Genomic DNA, 23,161 nt, shown 5'->3' with positions numbered 1-23,161 from the left:
GCAGAGATATCGAGAAGATGTCTTGCTCCTGCAGCACAATCGATCAGACGGACAGACAAGTGGAGGAGTGATTCAAGATGGAACAGGGGTTTCTGCCGACGTCATTTGTAGCGTGGCTGACAAGCGGGAAGGAGAGTTTTCTCAACGGTCTTTCGGCTTCGGATGCAGGGCGTTGCGGTGACAGAGCGGGACAAAGAAAGTCTACGTCGACTGCACAATTCTTGATTTCTGGTAGCGATTCTGACCACTTGTGCACCTTCTGAACAGAAGCGACGTCTCACGGGTTCCTACAATACGCGCATACGATTATGGACAAGCAATCGGCAGCTCCATGGTGCGCCGAGCCGGCGCCATGGCCGCGCGTTGCGACGACTTTGTCGGCGAAACAGCAATTTCGCTATCAAGTGGATGCTTGGCTTCGCAAGAATTCACGGTAAGAGTGGTTCAGATTCAGTCGAGTCGCGGAAGGTACTGGTCAGTGGTCACTGCGGTGAGGGCTGTTCCCTGCTCCCTGCTTCTTCAGCCCTGGCACGTCAGCGATGGTGGACCTGAGGCAGGACCAATCGACATGGGCCTCGATTGCTGTTTGTTGTCTCTCCCATGTCTCTGTCTTCGTTCCTTCCCTTGACCCTTGACGCTCCCTCTACGCTGCTGTTGAGAAGTCGCAGACACGTAAGGAGTGGGTTGAGGCGGCATCATGTACACCCCCCTCAGCATTGGTCGATCGAGCAGCCGGTATAGGCACATCGCTGCTGTCGCCATACTGTTTCTTATCTCGATTCTGTTGTATACACTTTCCTTCCCGTCTGGCCAACCTGTCCCTGAACGTGTTCCTTCTACTACGACTACTTCGTCCTCGGAAACATCGCAGCCTGATGCTCGACCCTCATCCGTGAGACCAACTTCTTCCTCAAACGACACAACGACCAGATTCCGAAGTCAACGCGTGCCATGCAAAGGTCCCAGAGGGAAGCTCATGTCAGAGAGCTACGACGACCAGATCCACCCATCGCATTACAGAAACCTTACATACCCGCCCCCTCTCAGTGGCTCGTATGAAGCCCTCGACCTCGACAAGTCCTGGCTCACTGCTGCAGAGAGATATGGCCCCTATGGACTAGGAGAAGAGGAGGAGAATTACACAAGAAGCCGAGTTGACTGGTCTACCGTCAACTGGGCCGACCTACAAAACGCCTGTGCCGAGTCCAACCACGAACGCCTTCCCGATGCTTACGCTTTCGATCACGGTCGCCCCAGGTTCGCATACCGCAACAGATCATGGAAAGAGAAGTGGCTACCCTCTTCGTTGACCTCTCCTAAGATCAACCCGAGGCCAGAAACCGAGAAATACCACCGTTCGGCCATCGTCATCCGTACCTGGTCCACGTACAAGTACACTCCTGAGGATATGTGGAACTTGAGATCACTTGTCGCAGAAACTGCTCTTGCGACGGGCGGAGAGTATGCCGTTTTTCTTCTGGTCGACGTGAAGGATCAAGAGGCTGGAATCTTTACAGATCCGGAAGCATACGATCGCGTTTTACGAGAAGCCGTTCCGCCCGAGCTACAAGACATAGCAGTCCTTTTCGATGACTCCTTGCTGGACAGCTGGTATCCCGATGTCGTCGAGCACCTGGCCATCATGCAAATCATGCAGCCCTTCCAAATATTCGCACAGTTCTACCCGGAGTTCGATCACTACTGGCAACTAGAGGTCGACTCACGCTTCTTGGGACATACCGGAAATATGCTTGACAAGCTGTCCGACTTTGCCAGGAATGAACCTCGCAAGCAAGCTAGAGAAAGAGCATCTTGGGCATACATGGCTGATTATCACGGCTCGTACGATGACTTCTTCAACGCCATTGACAACGTACTTGATGGCGATTCCTCGGTGTGGGGACCTATTGACATCCACGATATTGATCCCATTGGTCCCGAACCACCCGTCGATGATCCGCGCGAAGATCACTTCTCCTGGGGTGTCGGTGAAGACGCTGATCTCATCCTTCTCAACACGATGGAAGATGCTTCTCGCGACGAGGACTGGCTTTTCAAAGGTTGGCAACATGGCTTTTCTATGGGAACGAAGTTGCCCATCTTCGTGTCGGTCGTCGCTCAAGGTCGCGCAAGTTGGAACCTCTTGAATGCGGTTCATCATGCCCAAGCACACGCAGGCATGCGCATCCCTTCTGAAGCAACTCTTCCCAGCTTTGCTCTCTGGCACGGTCTCAAGATTAGTGGCATACCTCTCCCTGTCTACCAATGGCCAGCGCGTGAACGTCACGAGATGGAGTTCGCTCTCAACGGCGGCGGCTTGGATGCTTTCCCCGATGGCATCGCTAATGGCCCTGCACGTTATCGCGGCAGCTCGATGGGCTTCTTCACAAATGGCATGACCTGGCAATGGTGGACTACTCTCCCAGAAGATTTGGCAAACCCTTGGTATATCAATGAAGTCGACAATCCGATATTGCCGGATATGTTGTTGAACGAAGGTGGTCACCTTTACGCGCCCAATATCATCATACATCCTAGAAAGACCAACGGCAAGAAGCCTAAGCATTATGGGCAAGAAGACGACAGTGACGAGGAGTAGATGCTCTTGGTTTGGATTCTCTTTTGCATTTCGATGCCTCTCTTGGCAGTCACGACTCATGGTTTTTGTTTTTGTTTTTCATCGTGTCTTTTCTTGCATTGAAGCACGATTCTGGTTTATTGCGCATTTCAGCTTGGGAAGCGGGAGTTTTTGTTTGGCAGGCTTATAGTGAAATAGAATAGCGGAATGATATATCATCCGAACTCTTCATCCAGAACTAAGCTCTCAGCCTCCTACATGGTGTTTGAAAAGCAATCTTATCAAAAAGGCAGGATAGTTTTCAAAGATGGACAAGATGTCCACGGAGGGTAAGAAGAATCACGCCCTTCTTAGAGGACGGTCATTCGAGCTCCGAAAACCCCATCTCGCTTTTTTTCACATAGGTACACAACTCTCTAAACTATCTTGCACCCAAAAGAGAGCAAGGAGAAAGCAAAAAGAAAAGCTCCCTCCTACCCCTTTGCTCCGCAAGTCCTCCTTTACTGACAAGATGACGAAAAACCTAAACGCATCTCTTGAGCGTATGGGTTAAGATGACGGGAGAGTTGAACACAAAATGTGGTATGAATATGGGAAAAACAAAAGTGTGAATGTATTCAAGAAAATATATTTGTACAGATTTTTCGGAAAGTAGCTTGTGTCGAAACGACGAGATGTTGTATCGAGTAAGTAGGAAGAAAAGACTCCTGAGTCTCGTGGTGGATAATTTTCTTGGGGCGTAGATTCTCTGTACGCAAATAAACAAAGACCTCTTTTTGTATCCTCTCTCGAGAAGGAGAATCCCAGATATTCTTAGCATGACAGTCACATCCCAGATCCACGTTATTTCTTTAGTAAACAGTAGCCAATTTACTACGTCTTCTGAGCAACGGACCGAAGAAATAAAGAATATACACCAATGCGACCAGACCCAGTGAAATAAAAGCCAATGTGGCAAACGCCCAGGTGGAACTCATGTTTTCAAACATGGCGACACCGGCGTGACACATGGCTGCCGCGATCAAGAATGACGGGATCAAGAAGGCGGCTACAGCGGATCCGGCGACATTGCTGTAGGTATCGCCGAGGTAGTTCAACATGCCTAACCAGAGCAGTGGGTCGCAGAAGCCGAGCACACCTCCGGCGACGATGGGGGACCAGTAAGATGCGTGGCCGTTGGAGGTGAAGGCGAACCAGAAGAGGGTGACGGGGAATAGCCAGACGGTGACCAGAGAAGTCAAGAAACGGGCTTCGGGACGGTGTTTTCCGTGCTTTATGCGGTCTTTGCGGAAGAGGTAGGTTTGGACGGGGACGAAGATGAACATGCAGGTGACGCCGACGCAGAAGTTGAGGTATGAGAGACTGGCGCCGACGTAGCTGAGACCGTTGTTGTCGACGAAGACGGCGAAGACACCATCAAGGTAGAGGAAGAGAAGGCTAGAACAGACACAAATCAGTATGCAATTCCAGGAGCGGGGAAAAGGGCACAGGTGCTGCTCACCCATAAGCGAATCCATTGTAGAAGCCGAGGAAAATGACGATGGGTTCGGTAAACATGATGCGCAATGCCATTGTCAATACAAAGCGGATCTCCTGGAAGACATTGACCTTGGTCAACTCGGCAGCGACGATCTCGGCGTTGGGGTCGTGAGTGTCGCGCTTCTTGACTGCTCTTGCAATGACGACGGAGGGTAGTGTCTCGGGCATGAAGCACATGACGAGTGCGAATGCGCCGCCCCAGATGATGTTCATGTAGAAGACTGACGGAGCTATGTCAGCAAGATGAGAGAAGTAGGAGGTAGGCTTCAATGCGTACTCCAGCGCCAACCCATGCTTGAGTTGATCCCAATCCATTCACCAATTGGCGATCCTATACTTGCCCCGTAGTTGGAACTGAGGACGAAGAGTGCCATTGGTTGACCTGCACCATCTTGAGCCTACACATTATCTGTAAGCATGTGTGCGTACAATTGATGCTGACATTCAACCACATACACCGAAAAGATCAACGATAGTTCCAGCAACGTTCGAAAGAGCAGTAGATCCAGCGACACCAACCAGGAAACAGAAGATGATCAACATGGGCAGATTGTACGCCAGGGCACAGCCAATGTTGAAGATAGCATAAACCAGGATAGATCCAACATAAACCCATTTGCGGCCACCGAGATCACTCAAAGGTCCAAGGAAAACAGGTCCAACAGCAGTTCCGATGATAAACATCGATTGTCCCAGTGTAACGACTTGCGTCGTGCTAGGGAAGCGTTCCTGGATGAAGGTCTCCACAGAGACATACATGGTCGAAGTCATGGTAACATAGACCTGTAGTAAACAGTAGACAGTGATGACTCCCCATTTCTTCCATAATGACCAATTGATAGGATGTGCTTCGTCCGTTTCCCGGATCTTCTCCAGAACATCGAGAGGTGTTGTGTTGGAAGTTCTGCGAGCCTCCAGATCAGATTGAAGAGGTTCGCTGTGAGCAGAAGAAGGCGCAGACCCGCCTTTCTTCTCCTGTCCCGCCAATACGTCGGCCATGATTTCCCTTGGAGTTCTTGCGCAACGCGCACACTACAGGCCAGAGAGGGGGAAAAATTCTGTTTGCCGTTGCGATCCGGGACCAGGAAAGACCAGTAGAGGAAACCAGGAATTGGAAGTCGTTGTTTTCAGGAATCTGTCGAAAAGGCAAGAGAGACCGAAGGAGTCACACTCTTGTTGTTTCTCTCACAGCGCGCACAGATGGCGGTTTGCCCGGTTGACAAGGCTACAAAATTCACATTTCGTTCTTCTGAATAATAATTAGTGCCTGCACGGATCAAGAGGTGGAAAACGGGGACCCTGACGACAATGACGTTGGGTTTGGGCCAAGCCGAGGCTTAAGCGCGCTTTTCGTTGCTTGACATGCGGCTTTATTTTCGAGGCTTTCGCAGAAGTCAGGATGTTGCATTGGATTGCTTCAAGATACTGCGTTTTTAACAACAGCTGCCGAGGGTCAAACAGCATAGATTAGCAAGTCATGCGCGTGGCAAGTCAGAAATCTTTCTTGCCGACCGACGACCATTTCGATGCCAAGAAAAGATGAAGCCGAGATTTGCGTGATGGTCCAAACTCTGTCTGGTGATTATTTTTCTTTTCTTTCTCCTAAAACTTGGAAGGCCTTGGAGGACCGGGCGAAGTAGGAGTGTTTAGTTTTTTGTCATTGACTATGAACCATCTATATACTATCAACTATCCTTGCTCAATACATCAACTGCTTACTCGAAATCCGCCTCATCCATGTTGCGGATGAAAAGAGAGAACCACTTGACAGTGTTGACGTGGTTCTTGATAGAAACTCTCTCGTCGACGGTGTGGATGTTGCCCAGGCCACTGGACTCGCCATCGTAGCCAGGAGCAAAACGGAAGATATTGCGAGACAGATCCCAGTAGTACTTGGTGTCGGTGTTGCCGGTCATGATACCAGGAGCCACAATGACCTCGCTGCCATACAGAGCACGGATGGAACCCGATAGAACGCTGTAGGCAGTCTCTCCATCGACAGAGGTAGGAGTAACAGGAGCAGGCTCAAGAACGTGTTCGAAAGCGGAGAGCGAGATGGATGAAGGCGATTCGGTAGTGTTGTCGAAGGAGTGCAGAGCAAGCCCGTACTTCTTTGCGACCTCCTTAGCGAGACCAGCAATCTTGGCGTGAGCATCGGCAGGGTGCTCTCCAACGTTGATGCGGTGGTTGACAATAGCCTGGACGCGCTCAGGGAGAGCGTTTACTTTCACGCCACCACCAATAACATCGACAGCGATCGAAGTCTGCATCAGGTACTGGATAGCAGGACCGGCTTTGGCTGCTTCGGCGGCGAGTGAATCGGGCTTTGCCTTGCACTGACCTTGAGCCTTGTCGAGTAGCTTGCCGAGCTTCTTGGGGAACTCAGTTGCGTGCTCAGCACCGCAGTAAAGCTGACCGAGGTAAGGGTTCTTGCCGTCAAGACGGAGTGGGTACTTGTCAGCCTCAATGAGGGTGATGAGCTCACTCATGACACCGATAGCAGTGTGGTCTGGAGGGATACTGGAGTGGCCACCAGGCATACGAATAGTGATCACGACATCGGTGTAACCCTTCTCGGCAACACCAGGAGTGGCCATGGTGACACCCCATTCGTCGGAGATACCAGCACCCTCATCAACGATGACAGCAAGAGAGTCAGGTCCGTAACGTTCAAGAATGAAGGGTGCAAGAGTGCCAGCACCCTGACCGCCGCTAATCTCCTCATCAAAGCCGAACGAAAGCAGAACGGTTCTGGTGGGAACGAAGCCAGCGTCAAGCAGCAGTTCAACAGATTCGAGAATAGCAATAAGCTGGTTCTTGCAGTCAGATGAGCCACGACCCCAGATCTCTTTGCCGTCAAAGAATCCAGACCACGGCGGGTGAGTCCATGCATCAAGGGTAGCATCGGGGACAGGGACAGTGTCTTGGTGGGCCATGAGCAGAGTAGGCTTCAGCTTAGCGTCCGAGCCCTGCCAAGTGTAGACAAGACCATGAGTGTTGACCTTCTCGACTTTGAGGTGCTCATAAACCAGAGGGAAGGTCTTCTCCAGATATTCGTGGAACGGGTAGAAGACTTCCCAGCGCTTGTCGTCACCGACCTTGCCTAGATCATCGAAAGACTGGGTGTCGATCTGGACGGCTCCGGAAAGACGCTGGATGGATGAGTTTTGGAAAGCAGGCGACTTGAGATAGGCATCCATGTTGACAAGCTCATCGGTCTGTTGGCTTGGCACAAGAGGCTCGACCTGGGGACATTGCGACTTTTGGTGGTGGTGCTTGCCATGCTTTCCGTGCTTCATAGGAAGCTTAGGAACAACGAAAGTCCAGTGCAGAAGCGCTACCAAGGCTGCGCATGCTGCAATCTGTTGCACTTGTCAGTCGCTGATCCAACAGGAAATCAGTAATTTGCTACGACACACAAGTTTGACGGTTCCCCAACGAGAGCTCTTCTTCGCATGTGCACGCTGTTCGAAGCTATCATTCGTGGTCGGGAGTGACCCGATAAGCTGTTGCTTCTCATCCATCTTGTCAATTGGTATCTCGCACGTCAGAGATTCGAAGGAAGGGAAAGAACAAGTATTGGGAAGCAGCAGAGGCTGTGTACCTTATATCATCATCCACCCCGCAAATGGCACGACCTTCTGCTTTGGTGCAGCAAGCGGGTTGGAGATAGGCCAAAGATAGCCGAAGCAGCCGATCACTTGGTAGGGACACCCGCCAACCATCGCCGATAGAGCGCATGTTGCGTGGATACGAAGGCAATTCAGCTCACTTTCGAAGGTCAAACTGTATCAGTCCATACATCTAAATAACACAAAGAACACTTTCTGCAAAGACGTTTGACTGAATTGAGGACATCATTGTGCAAGTCAGGCTTGGTTGCGAAATGCTCCAGGCGCTGGGGGTAAAGTATGCCAAGGGTTTCATTATCAGCTCCTCTCTCAATTCGACTCCTTCGATCCTTCGATATTCAAAATGTTCTCCTCATCTTTTGCTGTGCGATCAATACTGTGCAGCATGTCTTGGACATGTCAATAATCATTTGAGGCTCCAGTCACGCGGAGCACACGATCGAAGTATACAAAACACTGCAAGTGGTACTCTAGTCGCTGTAAGTGGCTCTCGTCGGAGGCGTCTAATGCTCGACATTGATATCTCTTGAAAGCTAAACATTGAATCAACTACCTCACAGGAAGCTAGGCTGCCTTGATGGTCTCGTACTTGCCTTCTTGGGTTGTTTCGGCAGACGGGCCGAACAATTTCAACTTCCAGTCAATCTGTAGCGAATCGAAGTATAAGATTCCGAGAGAATTGAATACCGACAGCATAGTTCTCGAGTTCGAATAGGAATTTTTACTAAATGGTAGTGTCAAGAAGATCTCAAATCTGGGTTTGGTCGGCCTTTGTGACGCGATCTTGACAAGCTCTTTGCGGAGTAGGGAGAATGTGGATTTGACTGCAATTGCCGGGTCGGAATATGGTTCAAGAATATACATCTCGAATTCCAACGTCTGCAGATTTTCCCAGTGTAACTGGTCAGAACCTAGAGGGCAGGGTATCGAAGGCACATATACGATCGTACTTTGACGTGACGGATGAGGGCTTGGGACGCGCCAATACCAAGAACGAAGTTGGAGTCCTTAGGTTGCGACACAACGAAGATATTCTTTCCGTAGAATACAAGGGATGCTTCATGGTAGACTTGACGATAGCTTCTCAGGAATTCGGTGGCTGGCGTACGTTTTGGTTCGTAATCGCAGAATTTTCCTGTAGCTCCACAGGAACTTCTTTACAAATATATGCAAATGGAGAAGAATTAAATATCGTAAAAATCTGATGTATCTTATGCAATCAGCAACCAGGCTGTTCCGCCCATCAAGAAAAGAAGAATAGCGGCAGTGATGGCGCCAGCACCAGCTTTGTCGCCCGTGGTTATTGTTGAGTATGTGATGGCCTGGCCATTGGAAGACGACGTGCCGCTCGTGCCCGTGCCTGCATCTGGGTCGCTCTTACTGGTACCACCAGAGACTGAAGTGTACGGCGGTTTCAATGACACAACATTCATCATATTTGCCTGGATGACGCCCAAAGCGCACATCTGCTCGCCTACGCCGTACGTGCCATCCCAAGTTGTGCTGTTCCATTCGCGGCCGCATGTGACCGAGTCGGATCCGCCATCGCACTGGCCAGCAGCGCCTTTAGCAGAAGGTGCCAGGTAATCAAAAATCCTGTCGTGATATTTGGGAACAAGTTGAGCAGTAACGGCCATCCATTGGGACAAATGAGCTTTGAAGGAGCGTTGATCGTTGTTGCAGTTTCCAAGAGGTTCGCAAGTGGTTTCAACCATGATATTGGGGCCCATGTTCGTAGGGAAGAAAGTGCTGACAGTCGTGTTCAGCATGCCGTCGATGCGGGTCAACCAGGCTTGGTCTTCGGTCTATAGACAAAACAATCAGTCGAGTACACAGGGAGGTTAGCGGGGCAGACATACGTGGTTGTACATGTAAGAGAAACCAGCCAGGAAGACACCGTACGTGTAAGACCATTGCTCTTGGCTACCGTCAGAGCAGTTGTTCGTTGTGCTTGCACCATCCAGAATCTTATAGTCTTTGGCGTCCCACAGAGCCGAGTCCTCGTACCAGTCCCAGACCTTGTTGGCCCAGTCGATGTATGTTTGATTACCGGTGTAACGACCGAGGCGAGCAGCAAGCTGAAAAAGACCTCCATTGGACACGGAATTTTTGTAGTTGTAGCCGACATTAAAGGAGTAAATCTGCCAGCGGAGACCTCCACCGCAGGAGGCAGTGTCCCATCGTTCGGATTGTTCGTTGAAGACTGCTTGTGCGAGCGACAGCCATGAGGGAGATCCTTCCGGGGGGTCTTCGAATCCAACTTCGGCCGCTGTCATTGCAGCAAAGGCCCAGAAGACTTGATCATCGTTTCCCTGCTCTGGTCAGCATCCATCGTGGCCAACGCTAGTTCTTTGTCCCGTACCAAGCTCTTGGTCTGATTCGCCGGCATGTAGTCGTTGTTCTCGCCAACCTGATGCAGCAGCGCTTGCTTGACCTCGGCGTTGTATGTTGTGTCTCCGGTGTAGTACCAGTATTCCACCATCTCGCCGAACATTGCGCCAGCTTCCCACCAATAGTATGGGTCTGGAAGGTTTCCGGGCACGTCTCCAGTGTTGTTACCCGTGTAGTACTTCATTAATCCGTGTGCGACTTGCGACGAGACCGATCTGATCGAAGCTGGAAACATCCTGGTCAGTTTGATTATCCAGGAGATGTCTTTGCTCCTCACTCACTTGCGCTCGTTACGTCCAGCGTCAGGGCACTGGTATAGCTTGTGCATAGACATAGCAATACTGTCTGCAAGAACCGTTGCGGTAGGGTTGAAGGTGCCATGATGGCACAGCAAAAGAATGTATGGGGTAAGGAGCGTGAGGGAGAGAAGGAGAAGGCAGATCAGAAACCAGGGCGAAGTAGCGGGCACTACTGCATTACTATACTTACATTTGATTTATGGTGATGGACAAGCGCCATACGACAAGCTTTGATCCCAAGGGTTCACCATCTCCCCAAGCCGGCATAAGGCGGCGTCACCCTGCAACAAGCGTTTCGTACCACGCATGCCAAAACGGTATCCTGTGCCTGCTGTTCCTGGGCCACGCGGCAGTCTCTGCCGGCCTGGAATTGGCAAACGACCGAGTCGTGCTTTCATGCTCCAGCTCCATTCAGGAGGTGCATGTCAAACGGTCTCTGGTCTTCTTGCTGTATCGTCCAGTTTGGATCGCTGACACGAGGCACCGTACCACCAACACGCATCTATACGGTTGGCAATCACGCATCGGGCAGTCATCTGTTTGACAAAAATTGAATGGTCGTCCGGGAGCCGGCCGTCAAAACTGAAACGATCTATTCGCGGCCCGTGCAGAGATCAACCCTCATCTCCGTTATGCCCGGCTGCGCCCCGTCGACACCAAAATCAACGACTATCTAATGCTTCCCCGTATTCTCCTGTGTTCGAGAGCCATGGCATAATATGCAGGAGATTGCTCTACTCAAACTAGACGACACTAGAAGAAGAAGTGTGTGTCCTCCGAGAGCTATACGGTCAGTATAAATCAACAACGTATCCGATCAAAGTCGGTCTGGCTGCTCCTTCCCCTCGCCTTGATGGACTCGTGTACACATACGACGACCTACTCCTGAACAATCGATTCCAACACCGAAATCTAGTATCGCCAAGAATTAGGACTTGCTCGTGTCACAACGTTGTTTACATGTCTTTTCAATGCACGTCTTTCTGCCGCTCAACTACGATCTTGCAACATCTCCACCGCCGCGACACAAGATTCTGAAACTGTGGCATTGTTGAGGCTGTATCATTTGAGCAGATATTTGCTTCCAGTCGATCATCCTCACTTCGGCAGTGGGATGGTGGCATAGCTGGCCATTGCCTTCTTGTTGGCCTCCGGGGTCATGACCTTTCCATCGCCAATGTATTTGGCCAACAACTTGAAGTAGTTGACATAGAATGCCGGAGTGAAGGTGTTGACAAACTTGGCTTGCTTGTCCGTCGGATTGGAGAAAGTATGAGGAGCTCTCACTGGCACGACGACGTAATCGCCAGCGTGCGCGTCGACCGTTTTTGTTGGCTCTGATGCTCTGGCTGTGTACCAGGTGAATCTGATGGTACCCTCGGTGACTTGGAGCAGTCAGCATTGAGCTCACGTCTTGCCAGCATTTTTTTCATATCGTACCCAAGAAGGTCTCATCATGCATCTCATGCCAATGAGGAGGTGGGCCGGAGGTGTTGGCAGGAACAGTCAATTCGACAGTGCCAATTCTGTTATCTGATCGATAGATTACGGTAAGTCTTGGGAATTATTTGGACGGCGATGGCGGATTTACCTGTCCTCGAGCCATCTTCCATAATCCTGATGGTCAACTGGCCCAAAGCGAATGTCTCGCCCTCCGTGGCAGGAACGAAGTTGATGGGAACCTGGGGAACCTCGCCCGACACGTCGGGACCTTCTGCTTCAATGCTTGCCATGTTGCTGTCTTTGTGATATATTGGAAGGCGCGGTTCTTTACAACAGCTTTCCGAGAAATATGAGCAACAATAGATCGCTTGTTATATTTTGGTCAGCACTTGAGGTCAGTCAGCTCAACCAAAAGTGTCAGCATCATCCTCGGACCCCGCGTTCGGCAACCAGCCACCTCAAACTTCTCCGTCAACACGACAACGTCGCGATTGCTCGCTCGCCGTGTCTATCACGATGGTCTTCATTGCGCTGCACAACAGTGTTCTGAAAGAAGCTCTGACCGCCAATGCTTCCTCTCTCCTCATCAGCAACATGAGTGTGTTCCTGATGGCTGCCACGAAACTTAGCCTCTAACAAAAATGACTACCTTTGTCACAACTCTTGAATATTCAGCATCTGGAGTTCGAATACATCGATCGCCAGGAAAGCACATGCCGTTGCTAATCTTGCTAAAGAATCACCTCTGATCTTATCAGTGTTCATCGTTGACCCTGAATCTGGGCGCCCTCGGCGTAGGCCAAACCCCGCACCTCCTTCTGCGACAATCATCACAGGGATTCGTTGATAAGAGCGCCCTCGACCGATACCAGCCGTCGATAACCGGAGAGGACTATCAAGCTCGAGGGATAGATATCATGACCTCTTTTCCTAGACCGACCTCTTCTAGGAACCTTGTACCTAACCTGAGTATCATTATATTGAAAGCATGAATATCACCAAGCACAATCACTTCGTCTACAAAAGTACTTCTCATCCAAGACCAACTCTGGTTACCTGGCAATCGCTACGACATCATTCGTCTCTGGTTTCCAGGCACCCTGATGCTTCTTCCGAGCACCATCAGAAGCAACAGCAGTCACATCTCCACCGCATATCAACCGTGAACCTCCTTCGAAATATCTTTCTCGGCAAAGTGTTCACCTCTCCGTTCTTGTTCAAATATGGCGTGGCATGTCTGTCAAAGATAGCAAACTCTCGATCGGCGATCTTGGATCCAGACAAGAATGCATTGCTACGAGCATTGATCAAGCCGATGGTATACGATCACTTTTGTGCTGGCACGAACAAATTGGAGATCAAGAAGACACTGGACTATCTCAAAATCATGGGCTTCAAAGGCGTTATTCTCATCTATTCCAGAGAGATACCTGCTATGCCCGTAGAAGCACTGAATGAGCTGGAACCACTGACTCAAGATGAAGATATTGATATATGGCGAGACGGTAATGTGAAAACGTTGGATATGGTCGAGCCGGGCGACTATGTAGGCATAAAGTAAGTTCAACACCTGCGAAAAGTTATCAGCTTCTTACTTACAGAATCCCAGATTCACCGGCGCAGGTCCTCGAGTCGCACAGGCACTTGCTCAAGACAGAGATCCACCACAACAACTCTTAGACGCCATGTCTGCTATCTGCGAGCGTGCAGCAGCCCAAGGAAGCCGCGTATGGATCGACGCCGAACAACAAGTCTTCCAACCCACAATCGACCGCTGGACCGTCGACATGATGCGTCGCTTCAACACAAACGGCCAAGCTCTGGTCTCGTTGACCCTACAAGCCTACCTCAAATCCGCCAGAAGCACAGTCAAGAACTTGCTACAACAAGCCCACGCTGAGAACTGGACCCTCGGAATCAAATTAGTCAGAGGCGCATACATTGGCAGTGAAAATAGGACATTGATCCACGATACCAAAATTCAGACGGATGGATGCTACGACGGTATCGCAGCAGATTTACTCACCAAATCCTTCCCTGGTTTCGGCAAGCAAAATTTCCCTAATGTTGAGTTATTCCTTGCTGGTCATAACTCCGAGTCCATCCGTAAAGCCTATACACTTTACAAGGGTCTGTTGCAGAAGGGCGAAACACCTTCACCCATCAAGTTTGGACAACTACTCGGTATGGCCGACGACATCAGCTGCGAATTGCTAGCCATGGGCGAGAAAGCAGGACAGCAAGTTGAGAAAGATGCTTCTGCACCAATGGTCTATAAATGCATGAACTGGGGTAGCGTGAGAGAATGCATGCACTATCTGGTTCGCAGAGCGACAGAAAACCAGAGTGCGGCAAGCAGAATGGAAAGTACAGTTGGAGTCATGCAGAAAGAACTTCGTCGACGCATGGGCTTTTGAGGGGTGTTATGATCATGAGTCATTGCTAGGTTTTACGTATTTATGTTATGATGATGATGTTTTTCCAGTCGTGCTTAGTAGCTTTGAGCAGCAATGCCGTTTCCGAAGTTGGGATTGAGTCTAGTCATGGAAGAGCGCGAAGCTCTTTGGGAGGCTCGGAGAGTTTACACCGAGAGTGTAGCTCTGTGGACGTTTTTCTGGACAAGCTCAGGGCCGAAAACATCTTTGCGCATATGGAACGCTGGTCATGATGGTCGTGCTCGGCGGTTTCGAAGAGCAGGATCCGTAAGATCAGTCCGATGTTGCACAGGCATAATCGACACAGGCCCCATATTGAAACCTAACACCTGCCTCTGAGAAGCAAGACTGGAGTCCGAGAAGTCTCTCATTCAGATGAGCGCTAAATTCGACATTCCTGTGATCCATCGCGATGTTCAGTTCTTTGAGCTCAGGCAGTCGTCCAGCCTTGACAGTGTGCAATAACTGCTCAATCCGTACCGGAAAAGACTCATCACACCTACTGATGGTGAGGACCTCAAGCGAGGTAGGCAGGCTATCCTCGAACGCAGGACTCAACATGACCTGAAAGATCTCCATGGATCTGAGTTTTTCGAATGAGGATAGATCGCAGATTTGGTTTTCATCCCACACGGTTTCTCCAAAATCCATGTGTAGTTGCAGTGTCTCGAGGGTTGTGGCTCGCTCTTTCAAGGCGGCCCAGAAGTCTTCATCAGGGTATGTATTGGTCAAGGTGATTTGTAGATGTTTCAAGCCTTTGGAGCTAGAGATCAATGCACCCAAGCTTAACATATCGAACGGACACTCTTGCAGTTCGAGTCGCTCCAGATGACTCAATGGAAGTTCGACCCATCCGACCACTGTGTCCTGTCCATTGACGTGTTCGCACTGCAGTGACCGCATTGTTGGAATAGATAAGAGTCGCCCGATCCCTTCGAACCCAAGATCCTTGCTAGGATTGGTCCTGACGACAAGATCCCGGAGATTTGGGAAGATGCCTAGTGGCGTAGTAGGGGATTGGGAGCGGAAGTCTGTGTCAACCTCAAGACCTAAATAACGATACACTATTGTTTTCGACGATCGAGGTCCAAGCATCTGCTCGCACAGGTCGTGTACGAAGATACCGAAATCATCGTCTGAAGAACTCAACTCCAGCCGCAGGAGATTAGGGACAAGCGTGAAGAGCAGAGCAATCTCTGCGTTAGCGAAGCCGAGTCGGAGACCCTCGCGCCAGTCATCTTGCCATACTTCTATGCGGTCGAGATCATCGTCTCTGCTAGCCCATTGTCTGACTAACTCTGGTGGCGGAGGTGGTATACGGTGAGTGGATTCTACAAACAGATCTGTTGTCATAGGGTCGAGAGGAAGATGCGTGGTATTGAGACTATACGTCTGGTCGTTGTCCTGGAAGGCGTCGAGTTTCATGAACTTGACACTAGCTGCAAGGTCCGGCCTGTGAATGAGTGTTTTGATGAAGCTTTCCGTGCGGGTGCATCGCCTAAACTCGCGGTCGTTGGTGGCTGGCAGCAAGTCGCTTCCATCGTATGAATTCAAGTCGTCGGATGTCCTCTCAAAGTAGTAGTGCAAGGCTGCTTGAGCAACGGTGCGGAAAAGCATGGAGGTCATGCACAGGTCAATGAGAGTGTGTTTTATCTCCTTCACGTCGTCTGCATCACGCGATGATCTCTCATCGTATTCGTCCGACAAGTGTCTGGCAATCTCTAGCAGGATCTCATCAGGAAGACGAGCCATCGGTAGGCATGAATTTATCTCATTGAATATGATGGTGTTGAGGGAGTTGACAAGCACCGCGGTCAAGCGTGATGTCGATGAAAGCATTTGCGAACGTCATTGGAAAACGATCATCACGAAGTCGTTGTTGCCAACCCTGACAAACTACATTTTCTCAATACGGCAGCAACAACCAATTTTCTCTCATCGAAACATCTTTGCTCGAACTTTGACAAAAGAGACGCGCAATCTACTCTGTTCGGATGTCATGTCGGATGTTCTCTCATTGGCCGAGCATGCATCAAGGTCAAATGCCGTGTTGAGAAAAAAATAGCGTATGGTACCGTATACACATCTCAGACTTCACCATAGCCACAACCCATTCTTAGAACGCAAAGAAGAACAAGGGAAAAGGTCAAGTATAAGTATGTCGCTGAAACGCTGTTAATTTAATTGTTCATCTTGACAAACATCCTTTCATTTGCTTTGATCATTGGCATAATCTCAATTCCCGTATACCACCATACCCCCTTCTAAGCCGATATACGAATACGGATATCAACCTGTCAACCACAGAATCATCTGCCTACCACCAAACTGTCTGGCAATCACCAAATCACTCGACTATCAGCGAAATCGGCAAACGCGAGCATCAAACAACACCACTATCAGCAACCAGCCACCCAACACAACCACAACGTCCAACCACCCTCCCTCCATCACCACAACAATGTCCATTCAACCTCTCCCCAACAAACCGACCAAACTCTCCACCCTACCCTCCACCATATCCCTAAAACCAACCTTCCACCTCACAATCCGCACCCTCCAACTCCTCACAACCCTCGTAACCCTCCCCCTCTACGCCTCCTCTCTCACTTCCTCTTCCTCCTCCTCTTCCTACATCTACGCCCTAGTCTGCTGCATCCTAACCCTCTTGACTCTTCTCATCTACGCAATCCCAAAAGTCGCTTGTCAGAAATTGTTCCTCTGGGATTTTTGTATCGCGGTGCTATGGGCGGCTCTTGCGGGAGTTTTCGGAATCGTCTATTTTGACGGTGGTAAAAACGGCAGGGATAGCGCTGAATGGGTGGAAGGTCAACAGGGGAAGATGAAAGTGGCTGTGTGGTTTGACATGTTGGGTATGACGTGTTGGATCATCACTGCAGGATGGGGTTGTGTGAGGTGTTGCAAGGTCAGACTTCAAGCGAGAAGGTTGAGGAAGGAAGAGAGGATGACAGAGAGGATGTTGGAGGGGCAGGAGGAAGGGTTTGTGCTGCAAGAGAGGGATGACGAGATTGATTGTGAGAAAGGGTTGATCGAGGAGAAATCCGAGAAGGATATGCTGAAGGAAAAGTACGAGGAAGCTTGAGGGAAGAAGATGCGGACAAAAGTAGCGATGTGATTGTTAAACACTGTTGTGATTCCCTGTCTATATCAGCGCTTTTATCCATCTCCTTTGAATGCACCATACCCGAATATCAGAGCCAGAATAACTCATCCGTAGCAAAGCCCTGTCAAACCCTGGCAAAGTCAAAACTCCCGTATAGCTAGGACCAATGTGCGATCCATCATAGCGATGTTTCTGTGGTTTCGTCCGTTCATAATCATGTTCCAAATGCATATACTCAGCTTCTCCTCGACCCGCAAACATCTCTTCTCCTACTACTTGATCCGCCTCTTCCTCTTCCAAGTCCAGTCCAACGATCAATCTGGCCACGAATCAATTTTATTACGACCAAAGCGCGAGTGTCCAACGTACCACAGGCATCGCTGGTGAATGGTTCCAACAGTGCCTCTTTGGCGACATTGAGGATATCCTGGCTGCCGTCGGCGGTCTTTGATTGCAGGGCATCGGTGCCTTCCCAGATGCTGACGCCTCCGAAGGTTGCTTTGCCGACGCGGTTCTTGGTGTACTCGACGAGATCGCCAAAGACATCGGGTGTAACGAAGCCGCCGCCATTGTTGTAGTTTTCAAAGCCGAGAGCGCCAATGTAGAAGCGAGGATAGCTCGTACCAATGGCGGAGTCGACGTCGATGAGGAAGTTGGACCATGTGGTGACGGAATTGTTGAAGCCCTTGCCGCCAGCCTTGCAGGCGTTTGCATTGTAGAAGCGCGGCCAGATGAAGTTGGCGTACTTGTAGAAGTCGTAGGGCATGATGGTATTATTGGCGCATAGAGGAGAGGCGCTGATGAAGCGGGCGGGACTGGCAGTGGAGTAGAGTGACTGCAGGTTGGCCGACAGCACGTCAACGTAAGATGTATCAGAACCACCTTCGAAGTCTAAGGTTGTGTCAGCTCATGTGTCTGAAGATGCAGGAGGATAGCAGGGCGAGAGGCCTACCAAAGTCGAAGCCGTCCAGAGTGACATTGCCAAAGGGTCGGAGGTTAGGTGTGGCAGTGCCGGCACCAAAGACATTCCAGAGGATGTTGGCGGCCTGCTGCGCTTCGGCATCGCTGCTCAGGACCAGGTTGGCATTGGAGCCGCCCAGACTGATCATGACCTTCTTGCCTACGCTCTGGCATTGCGTGATGCTGGCTGCCAGAGCAGGGCAGCTGATGCCTGTAAAGTTGGCCGCAGGATTGGACGGTGTTCTGCAGTTGGCAATGTCAAATGTGGGCTGAACATTGGGCCCATTGAATTGTCGGATGAAGCCCATGACGATCATGTCAATGTCGCTGTCATTGCAAAGGTCCATCAAGGACGGATTCGAGTTGTACTGTGCCTTGCCATAGTAGACGGCGAGCACATTGTTGCTCAGAGGATCAAATGATGATGGATATTGAGGCGCCGTCTGCCGAGGGAAATAGTAGTTCAGGTTGTTGTATGAGGATGGTGAAGATGGAGATGATGGAAGCGCTGCCGCCAAGCCGCTCATGAATGCCGTCACGGTCACCAACTCCGAGGCCTTCATCGTGGAACACTGGAACTCTGGAACTGTGGGTCGGTAGTTTTGCTATCCGCTTCCTCTACGGCCGTGAACACTCTACATATATACAATTTCTTCTTTCTTCGCTTGCATACATGTACGAGACCCCGTTGAGTTTCCGAGTCGACGCGAGACATCTTGGTCCTGCTCTGGCTGAACGGCATACTAATCTTCCCTGCATTACGTCGCTGCGTTGCTGTGCACTCGACGCCTCGACCCCAACACGCCGTTAATTTGCACAGAACCGTTTGTAACATCAATCCGCTATTGCCTCAGCTGCCTGAATGCCGACATGATCACCACTTCTGTCTCTCAACTGTCAGGGCTCAAGCTATTCAGCTCCCTGTCCAAGCAAATCTTCAATATTTCCATCGTGCTCAAGCCATTATTCAATTGAAACCAAGAGAAAGTATTGATATTCTGCAGCTGAAGTGGTATAGTGTTTCGTAACTCATCGTAGAAAGGTCGTGATATCGTAAATGTGACAAAGGAAATAATAAAAATGGACTTTTGCGTCCGCCATGCTCACAGACCGGCTGCGAGGAATCCAACAATTTTTTCTCTCGACTCCTCCTCATCAATCTCGTTCACCTCCGACTCGCCTTCTCTGTCGTGACTGGCGATCGAGGCGGCTTTGGGTGTGTTCATACCAATGCTCGACTCTTCGGTAATGATGGACATGATTGATCCATTTCTTGGCTGGAGGTTTGCGAGAAGACCTTGGGCCGTCTGGGCCTTCTCGTTCTCTGCCATCTCCTCTACTGCAGCCGGTGCAGCAGTCGTCGCTCCATGTGTTAGACCCCATGCTTGTGATCCCAAGTTCTTGACTACGATTGTGAAGACGGCAACAGACATGATGGGAGCCATGACTTTGTTGATGCACAATCCAAGCAAGATCTTGTGAGCTCTCTGCCGGAGCTGCTTGTTGGTAGCAGTGTTGATGAGAAACCAGATTGTAGGAAGTTGCGAGACGACCAGCAGCGGGATGATCGACATGAGGTTGAAGCTGCTGACAAGTCCGTAGATGAAGAGAATCGTGTTGGCCACACGGTAATAGACCAGGCTGAGTCTGGTGACCTCGATACACGCCCAAAGTCGCGTGATCCAGATCATGTTCTCGCCGGCAAAGTAGAAATAGTTATTAAAGTATGCGTTGCTACCCCAGCGTCTTCGCTGACTGAGGTAGTGTTTGAGTGATTGCGGCGCCACAGTCTCGCTGACGGCGTCGGGTACAAACACTGTGTGAAGGTCTTTGCTTTGAGAAAGCATTGAGTAAGTCAATCTTCGGTCGGTGCCGAGGTATTGAACTTGATGCAAGAGTACTGGGTATGCAGTGATGGGAGCCGCGTATCTGGTCATTGCTCCTGCCATCTCCGGTCGCACTGCAACCATGGTGATACATCCAGGAAGGCATGTGACTTTGCCCCAGACGCTCTCAGCTTGTCGACGGACGAACTGTCCAAAGTTGTACTGTTACAATGTTAGCAATGCTCATGGTTGTAAACGAGAAGCGGCAACTTACTTGAAATTGCTGGTACAGATTCCAGTACGACCATTCAGCACCAGCTTCAAGCTCCACCAGCACCAAACCACACGAAGCAATGGCCTTTGGGTCACGAACGAGCGCATTCGCAAGTCCGGCTACGGCACCCTTGTGGATGACAGAGTCGGCATCGGTACAGAAGACCATGTCGAAGCCGGGGAAGCCCTCGCCGACCAGGGTGGGAAGAACATTCTTCTCGATCTCCTTGCGTAGCAGTCTCGTATACAAAGGTGCGTCTTCCCGCATAACATTGAACAGATCATGGCAAAGGATGAGCGAGTCCTTCTTGCCTGAGTTCTTGACCTTCTCAAAGACAATGACCGGCACGTCTTCCATAAACCCAGCAGTGATGACCAAATGGTTGCGCTTGAATCTTGATGTAACGTATTCACGTTTGAAAGTGGTTGTGATGCGCATGTACTGTTTAACGTCTCTTGGCTTGCCGTCCAGAATGATGCACATTACCTGCTTGTGAGGTTGTGCATCATTGTCTCGCAGAGAGAAGACGCAGTTCTTGATCATCTCTTCAGACTCCGAGTATGCAGGAATTAGTGAGAGAATCCACTTCGACTCAACTGGTGGCGGAGGCCAGAAAAAGTCTCTGATACATTTGTAGATCAGATACATACAGCTGATGATGGAGGAGATGCAGTCCTTGGACTTGATGAAGACGATGAATGAGAGTACCCAGCGTCCAGAGATGGCTTCTGGAGCGAAAAGGGCAAATACCAGCATAGCAACGTTGATAGCAAAGATGTTGCTGCTGAACACTACACGCTGTTTGATCAAGTCCATCCGCGTCAGGTTGCGGCAAGGGTCCACTGGGTCGGCGATTTCGGGGTATGTTGTTGTCACAAATGTCTCTTGCGTCGTTGTGATGCTATGCTCTTGGTGGGTGCTCTTCAACTCTTCCGTGATGACTTGAGGTTCCGCAACTGCAAGTTCTGGCTCGGTCGTCTGGTTTTCCTTCTCTTGGTCAAGGTCAGGATCCAAAGGCTTGACACCTCCAATGAGTAATCCACGGTCCTTTTCTGTCAATGGGTCGATGTCGATTATGGGTTGAAAGTAAGATCCCTGTCGCAGTCTGTTGGTCGGAAGCGCATCCAGGGAAGAGAAGTCAGACTTTCTTCTAAAGGGGTCTTCAACTATGGATCCTGAGCGAGAGCCTTGCCTCGAGCCTTGTCGTGAGCCACGTCTCCATGATCCTGTGTCTACTAGCGTTGCGTCGGATTCCAATCTTTGTAGTCGTGCATGGACGGGCTGAATTGGGTTGATGTCTGGCCGCCAATTGAATGCGCCCCATTCACCTCCACCTAGACGAGGAGAGTGAGATCCCAATCCGGGGCTTCCTTTGAGATTGGGGGAGGTCGGTTGGCCAGAGATGTCTGTGGGTCCATTCGAACTTCCAGGGCGTGAATTTGATGAGCCACGTCGTGAAGATGTAGGTCTCAAAGGGCTGCTAGGACGATTCTCATCCGGGACGACATTGAGTCTGAATTTTCCTTCATTGGTTCTCGATGGGCGTCGGGCAAAGTCAACAAGTGTCGCCTGCGAATCTTGTCGTTGACTTCTCTTGGCCAAGAACTCTCTGAAGTCAGGTCCTGCCCTCGACACCTTGCGTACATTACGTTGAGCATGATATTTAGATGCGATATCAGCCGCGAAGTTATCCAGTCCTGGTCCTTGGGGTGCTGCCTTTGTGTGTGCTTCCTCCGGCACCACGATGGTGGGTACGGCATTCTTTGTGCTGCCATACTTGGGATGATCCTCCGAGTAGAGCGGATAGTTGTGATTAGTATTAATTTGGTCAGTCATTGGGTCATGGTTGTTGTGGACATTAGTTAGGAGCAGAGAGAGCAAAGACCGATCATGTCCGGTGGGATTTGGGAGGTATTATCGGATTCGATCCTCGGGAACATGTATAAGTCACCTAGACAGGTGCTTGCCACGTCCATCAAGCCACTTACCACGGCTAGCGGGACCGCAACCCGTTTTCCTGAAGCGGCCGGCGTTGGGGACTGGAACGTGATGGATTTGAGACGACGAACCTGTGGATTAGCGAGAACCCTGTTCTACCCTCACGCGACTGTGTATGGATCCCAAAGCCTTGCATCTGTGATTGGCTCTGGGTGGGTCCAAAGACAGGTACCATGCGGGTGCCCTACGAAACCGTTGAGTTGCCTGAGTCAACTGTGGTCCTGAATACAACTTCAGGCGGGAAGGAGGCTTGAATAAGGTAGGCATAAAACGGTATGACGAGCCTCTGGCCTATCCAGACCCGCCGATGGCACAGGACAGAGACATGCAGAGTCCAGAGTGACATGAACCCACGAGGACAATAGCCCAACAGTACCGTTCGTGGTGTGTCCTCGCGTGTTGCGAAAACGTAGCTGTTAAGGGGTGAATGACTTAGCCTGTGGTTGTTCTAGCGACTCGGCAGGGCCCTTTCGGTGCCGGCAGCCTGTTCGTCGAAGCCGTTGGAGGCATATGGAGAGCGAACGGTCGGGGTATTGAAGCCTTTTCTCCTCCTGGAATAAGTGAGTGGAAGACACTTGATGTGGGTGCATCTTTGATCGAGTAAAATAAAGCTACACAAGTCACACTTGTTGTGGTCGATTCACGATTGGGTTGCGACACTG

At 50.4% G+C, this 23,161-nt stretch overlaps 8 protein-coding genes across 8 annotated transcripts; 2 read left to right on the top strand and 6 right to left on the bottom strand.

The window, feature by feature from the left end:
• Positions 1 to 242: 242 nt before the first annotated feature.
• Positions 243 to 2,816, top strand: M438DRAFT_348260 (uncharacterized protein). The gene has a single exon (XM_029906101.1). The coding sequence runs from the start codon at positions 698 to 700 to the stop codon at positions 2,597 to 2,599; it is 1,902 nt and encodes a 633-aa protein (XP_029757354.1). The 5' UTR covers positions 243 to 697; the 3' UTR covers positions 2,600 to 2,816.
• A 345-nt stretch (positions 2,817 to 3,161) lies between these two features.
• On the bottom strand, positions 3,162 to 5,336 carry M438DRAFT_348259 (vitamin b6 transporter bsu1). The gene is made up of 4 exons (XM_029906100.1): positions 4,574 to 5,336; positions 4,395 to 4,515; positions 4,080 to 4,338; positions 3,162 to 4,015 (listed from the first exon to the last, which is right to left on the bottom strand). The coding sequence occupies exons 1-4, from the start codon at positions 5,114 to 5,116 to the stop codon at positions 3,430 to 3,432; spliced, it is 1,509 nt and encodes a 502-aa protein (XP_029757353.1). The 5' UTR covers positions 5,117 to 5,336; the 3' UTR covers positions 3,162 to 3,429.
• Positions 5,337 to 5,630: 294 nt separating this feature from the next.
• Positions 5,631 to 7,699, bottom strand: M438DRAFT_348258 (carboxypeptidase S). The gene is made up of 2 exons (XM_029906099.1): positions 7,537 to 7,699; positions 5,631 to 7,479 (listed from the first exon to the last, which is right to left on the bottom strand). The coding sequence occupies exons 1-2, from the start codon at positions 7,639 to 7,641 to the stop codon at positions 5,833 to 5,835; spliced, it is 1,752 nt and encodes a 583-aa protein (XP_029757352.1). The 5' UTR covers positions 7,642 to 7,699; the 3' UTR covers positions 5,631 to 5,832.
• A 1,261-nt stretch (positions 7,700 to 8,960) lies between these two features.
• Positions 8,961 to 10,521, bottom strand: M438DRAFT_376954 (mannan endo-1,6-alpha-mannosidase; the record flags this gene model as incomplete). Its single annotated transcript, XM_029908701.1, has 4 exons — positions 8,961 to 9,554; positions 9,609 to 10,061; positions 10,112 to 10,365; positions 10,422 to 10,521. 4 exons carry the CDS (start codon positions 10,519 to 10,521, stop codon positions 8,961 to 8,963), a joined length of 1,401 nt encoding a protein of 466 aa, XP_029757351.1.
• A 625-nt stretch (positions 10,522 to 11,146) lies between these two features.
• M438DRAFT_348255 (RmlC-like cupin) lies at positions 11,147 to 12,264 on the bottom strand. Its single transcript, XM_029906098.1, has 3 exons — positions 12,031 to 12,264; positions 11,880 to 11,972; positions 11,147 to 11,824 (listed from the first exon to the last, which is right to left on the bottom strand). Exons 1-3 carry the CDS (start codon positions 12,170 to 12,172, stop codon positions 11,538 to 11,540), a joined length of 522 nt encoding a protein of 173 aa, XP_029757350.1. The 5' UTR covers positions 12,173 to 12,264; the 3' UTR covers positions 11,147 to 11,537.
• A 606-nt stretch (positions 12,265 to 12,870) lies between these two features.
• Positions 12,871 to 14,299, top strand: M438DRAFT_368053 (FAD-linked oxidoreductase; the record flags this gene model as incomplete). Its single annotated transcript, XM_029908015.1, has 2 exons — positions 12,871 to 13,439; positions 13,492 to 14,299. 2 exons carry the CDS (start codon positions 12,871 to 12,873, stop codon positions 14,297 to 14,299), a joined length of 1,377 nt encoding a protein of 458 aa, XP_029757349.1.
• A 2-nt stretch (positions 14,300 to 14,301) lies between these two features.
• Positions 14,302 to 19,091, bottom strand: M438DRAFT_368052 (glycoside hydrolase). Its single transcript, XM_029908014.1, has 3 exons — positions 18,394 to 19,091; positions 17,811 to 18,332; positions 14,302 to 16,038 (listed from the first exon to the last, which is right to left on the bottom strand). Exons 1-3 carry the CDS (start codon positions 18,962 to 18,964, stop codon positions 14,591 to 14,593), a joined length of 2,541 nt encoding a protein of 846 aa, XP_029757348.1. The 5' UTR covers positions 18,965 to 19,091; the 3' UTR covers positions 14,302 to 14,590.
• Positions 19,092 to 19,097: 6 nt separating this feature from the next.
• Positions 19,098 to 22,386, bottom strand: M438DRAFT_324860 (uncharacterized protein). The gene is made up of 2 exons (XM_029903073.1): positions 20,502 to 22,386; positions 19,098 to 20,449 (listed from the first exon to the last, which is right to left on the bottom strand). The coding sequence occupies exons 1-2, from the start codon at positions 22,335 to 22,337 to the stop codon at positions 19,505 to 19,507; spliced, it is 2,781 nt and encodes a 926-aa protein (XP_029757347.1). The 5' UTR covers positions 22,338 to 22,386; the 3' UTR covers positions 19,098 to 19,504.
• Between the last annotated feature and the right edge of the window lie 775 nt (positions 22,387 to 23,161).

The sequence above is a fragment of the Aureobasidium pullulans genome (genome assembly GCF_000721785.1).
Source record: "Aureobasidium pullulans EXF-150 unplaced genomic scaffold scaffold_20, whole genome shotgun sequence".
Classification (NCBI taxonomy): domain Eukaryota; kingdom Fungi; phylum Ascomycota; class Dothideomycetes; order Dothideales; family Saccotheciaceae; genus Aureobasidium; species Aureobasidium pullulans.
Note: the sequence above shows the minus strand (reverse complement) of the source record. Positions and strands in the feature narration are given on the sequence as shown.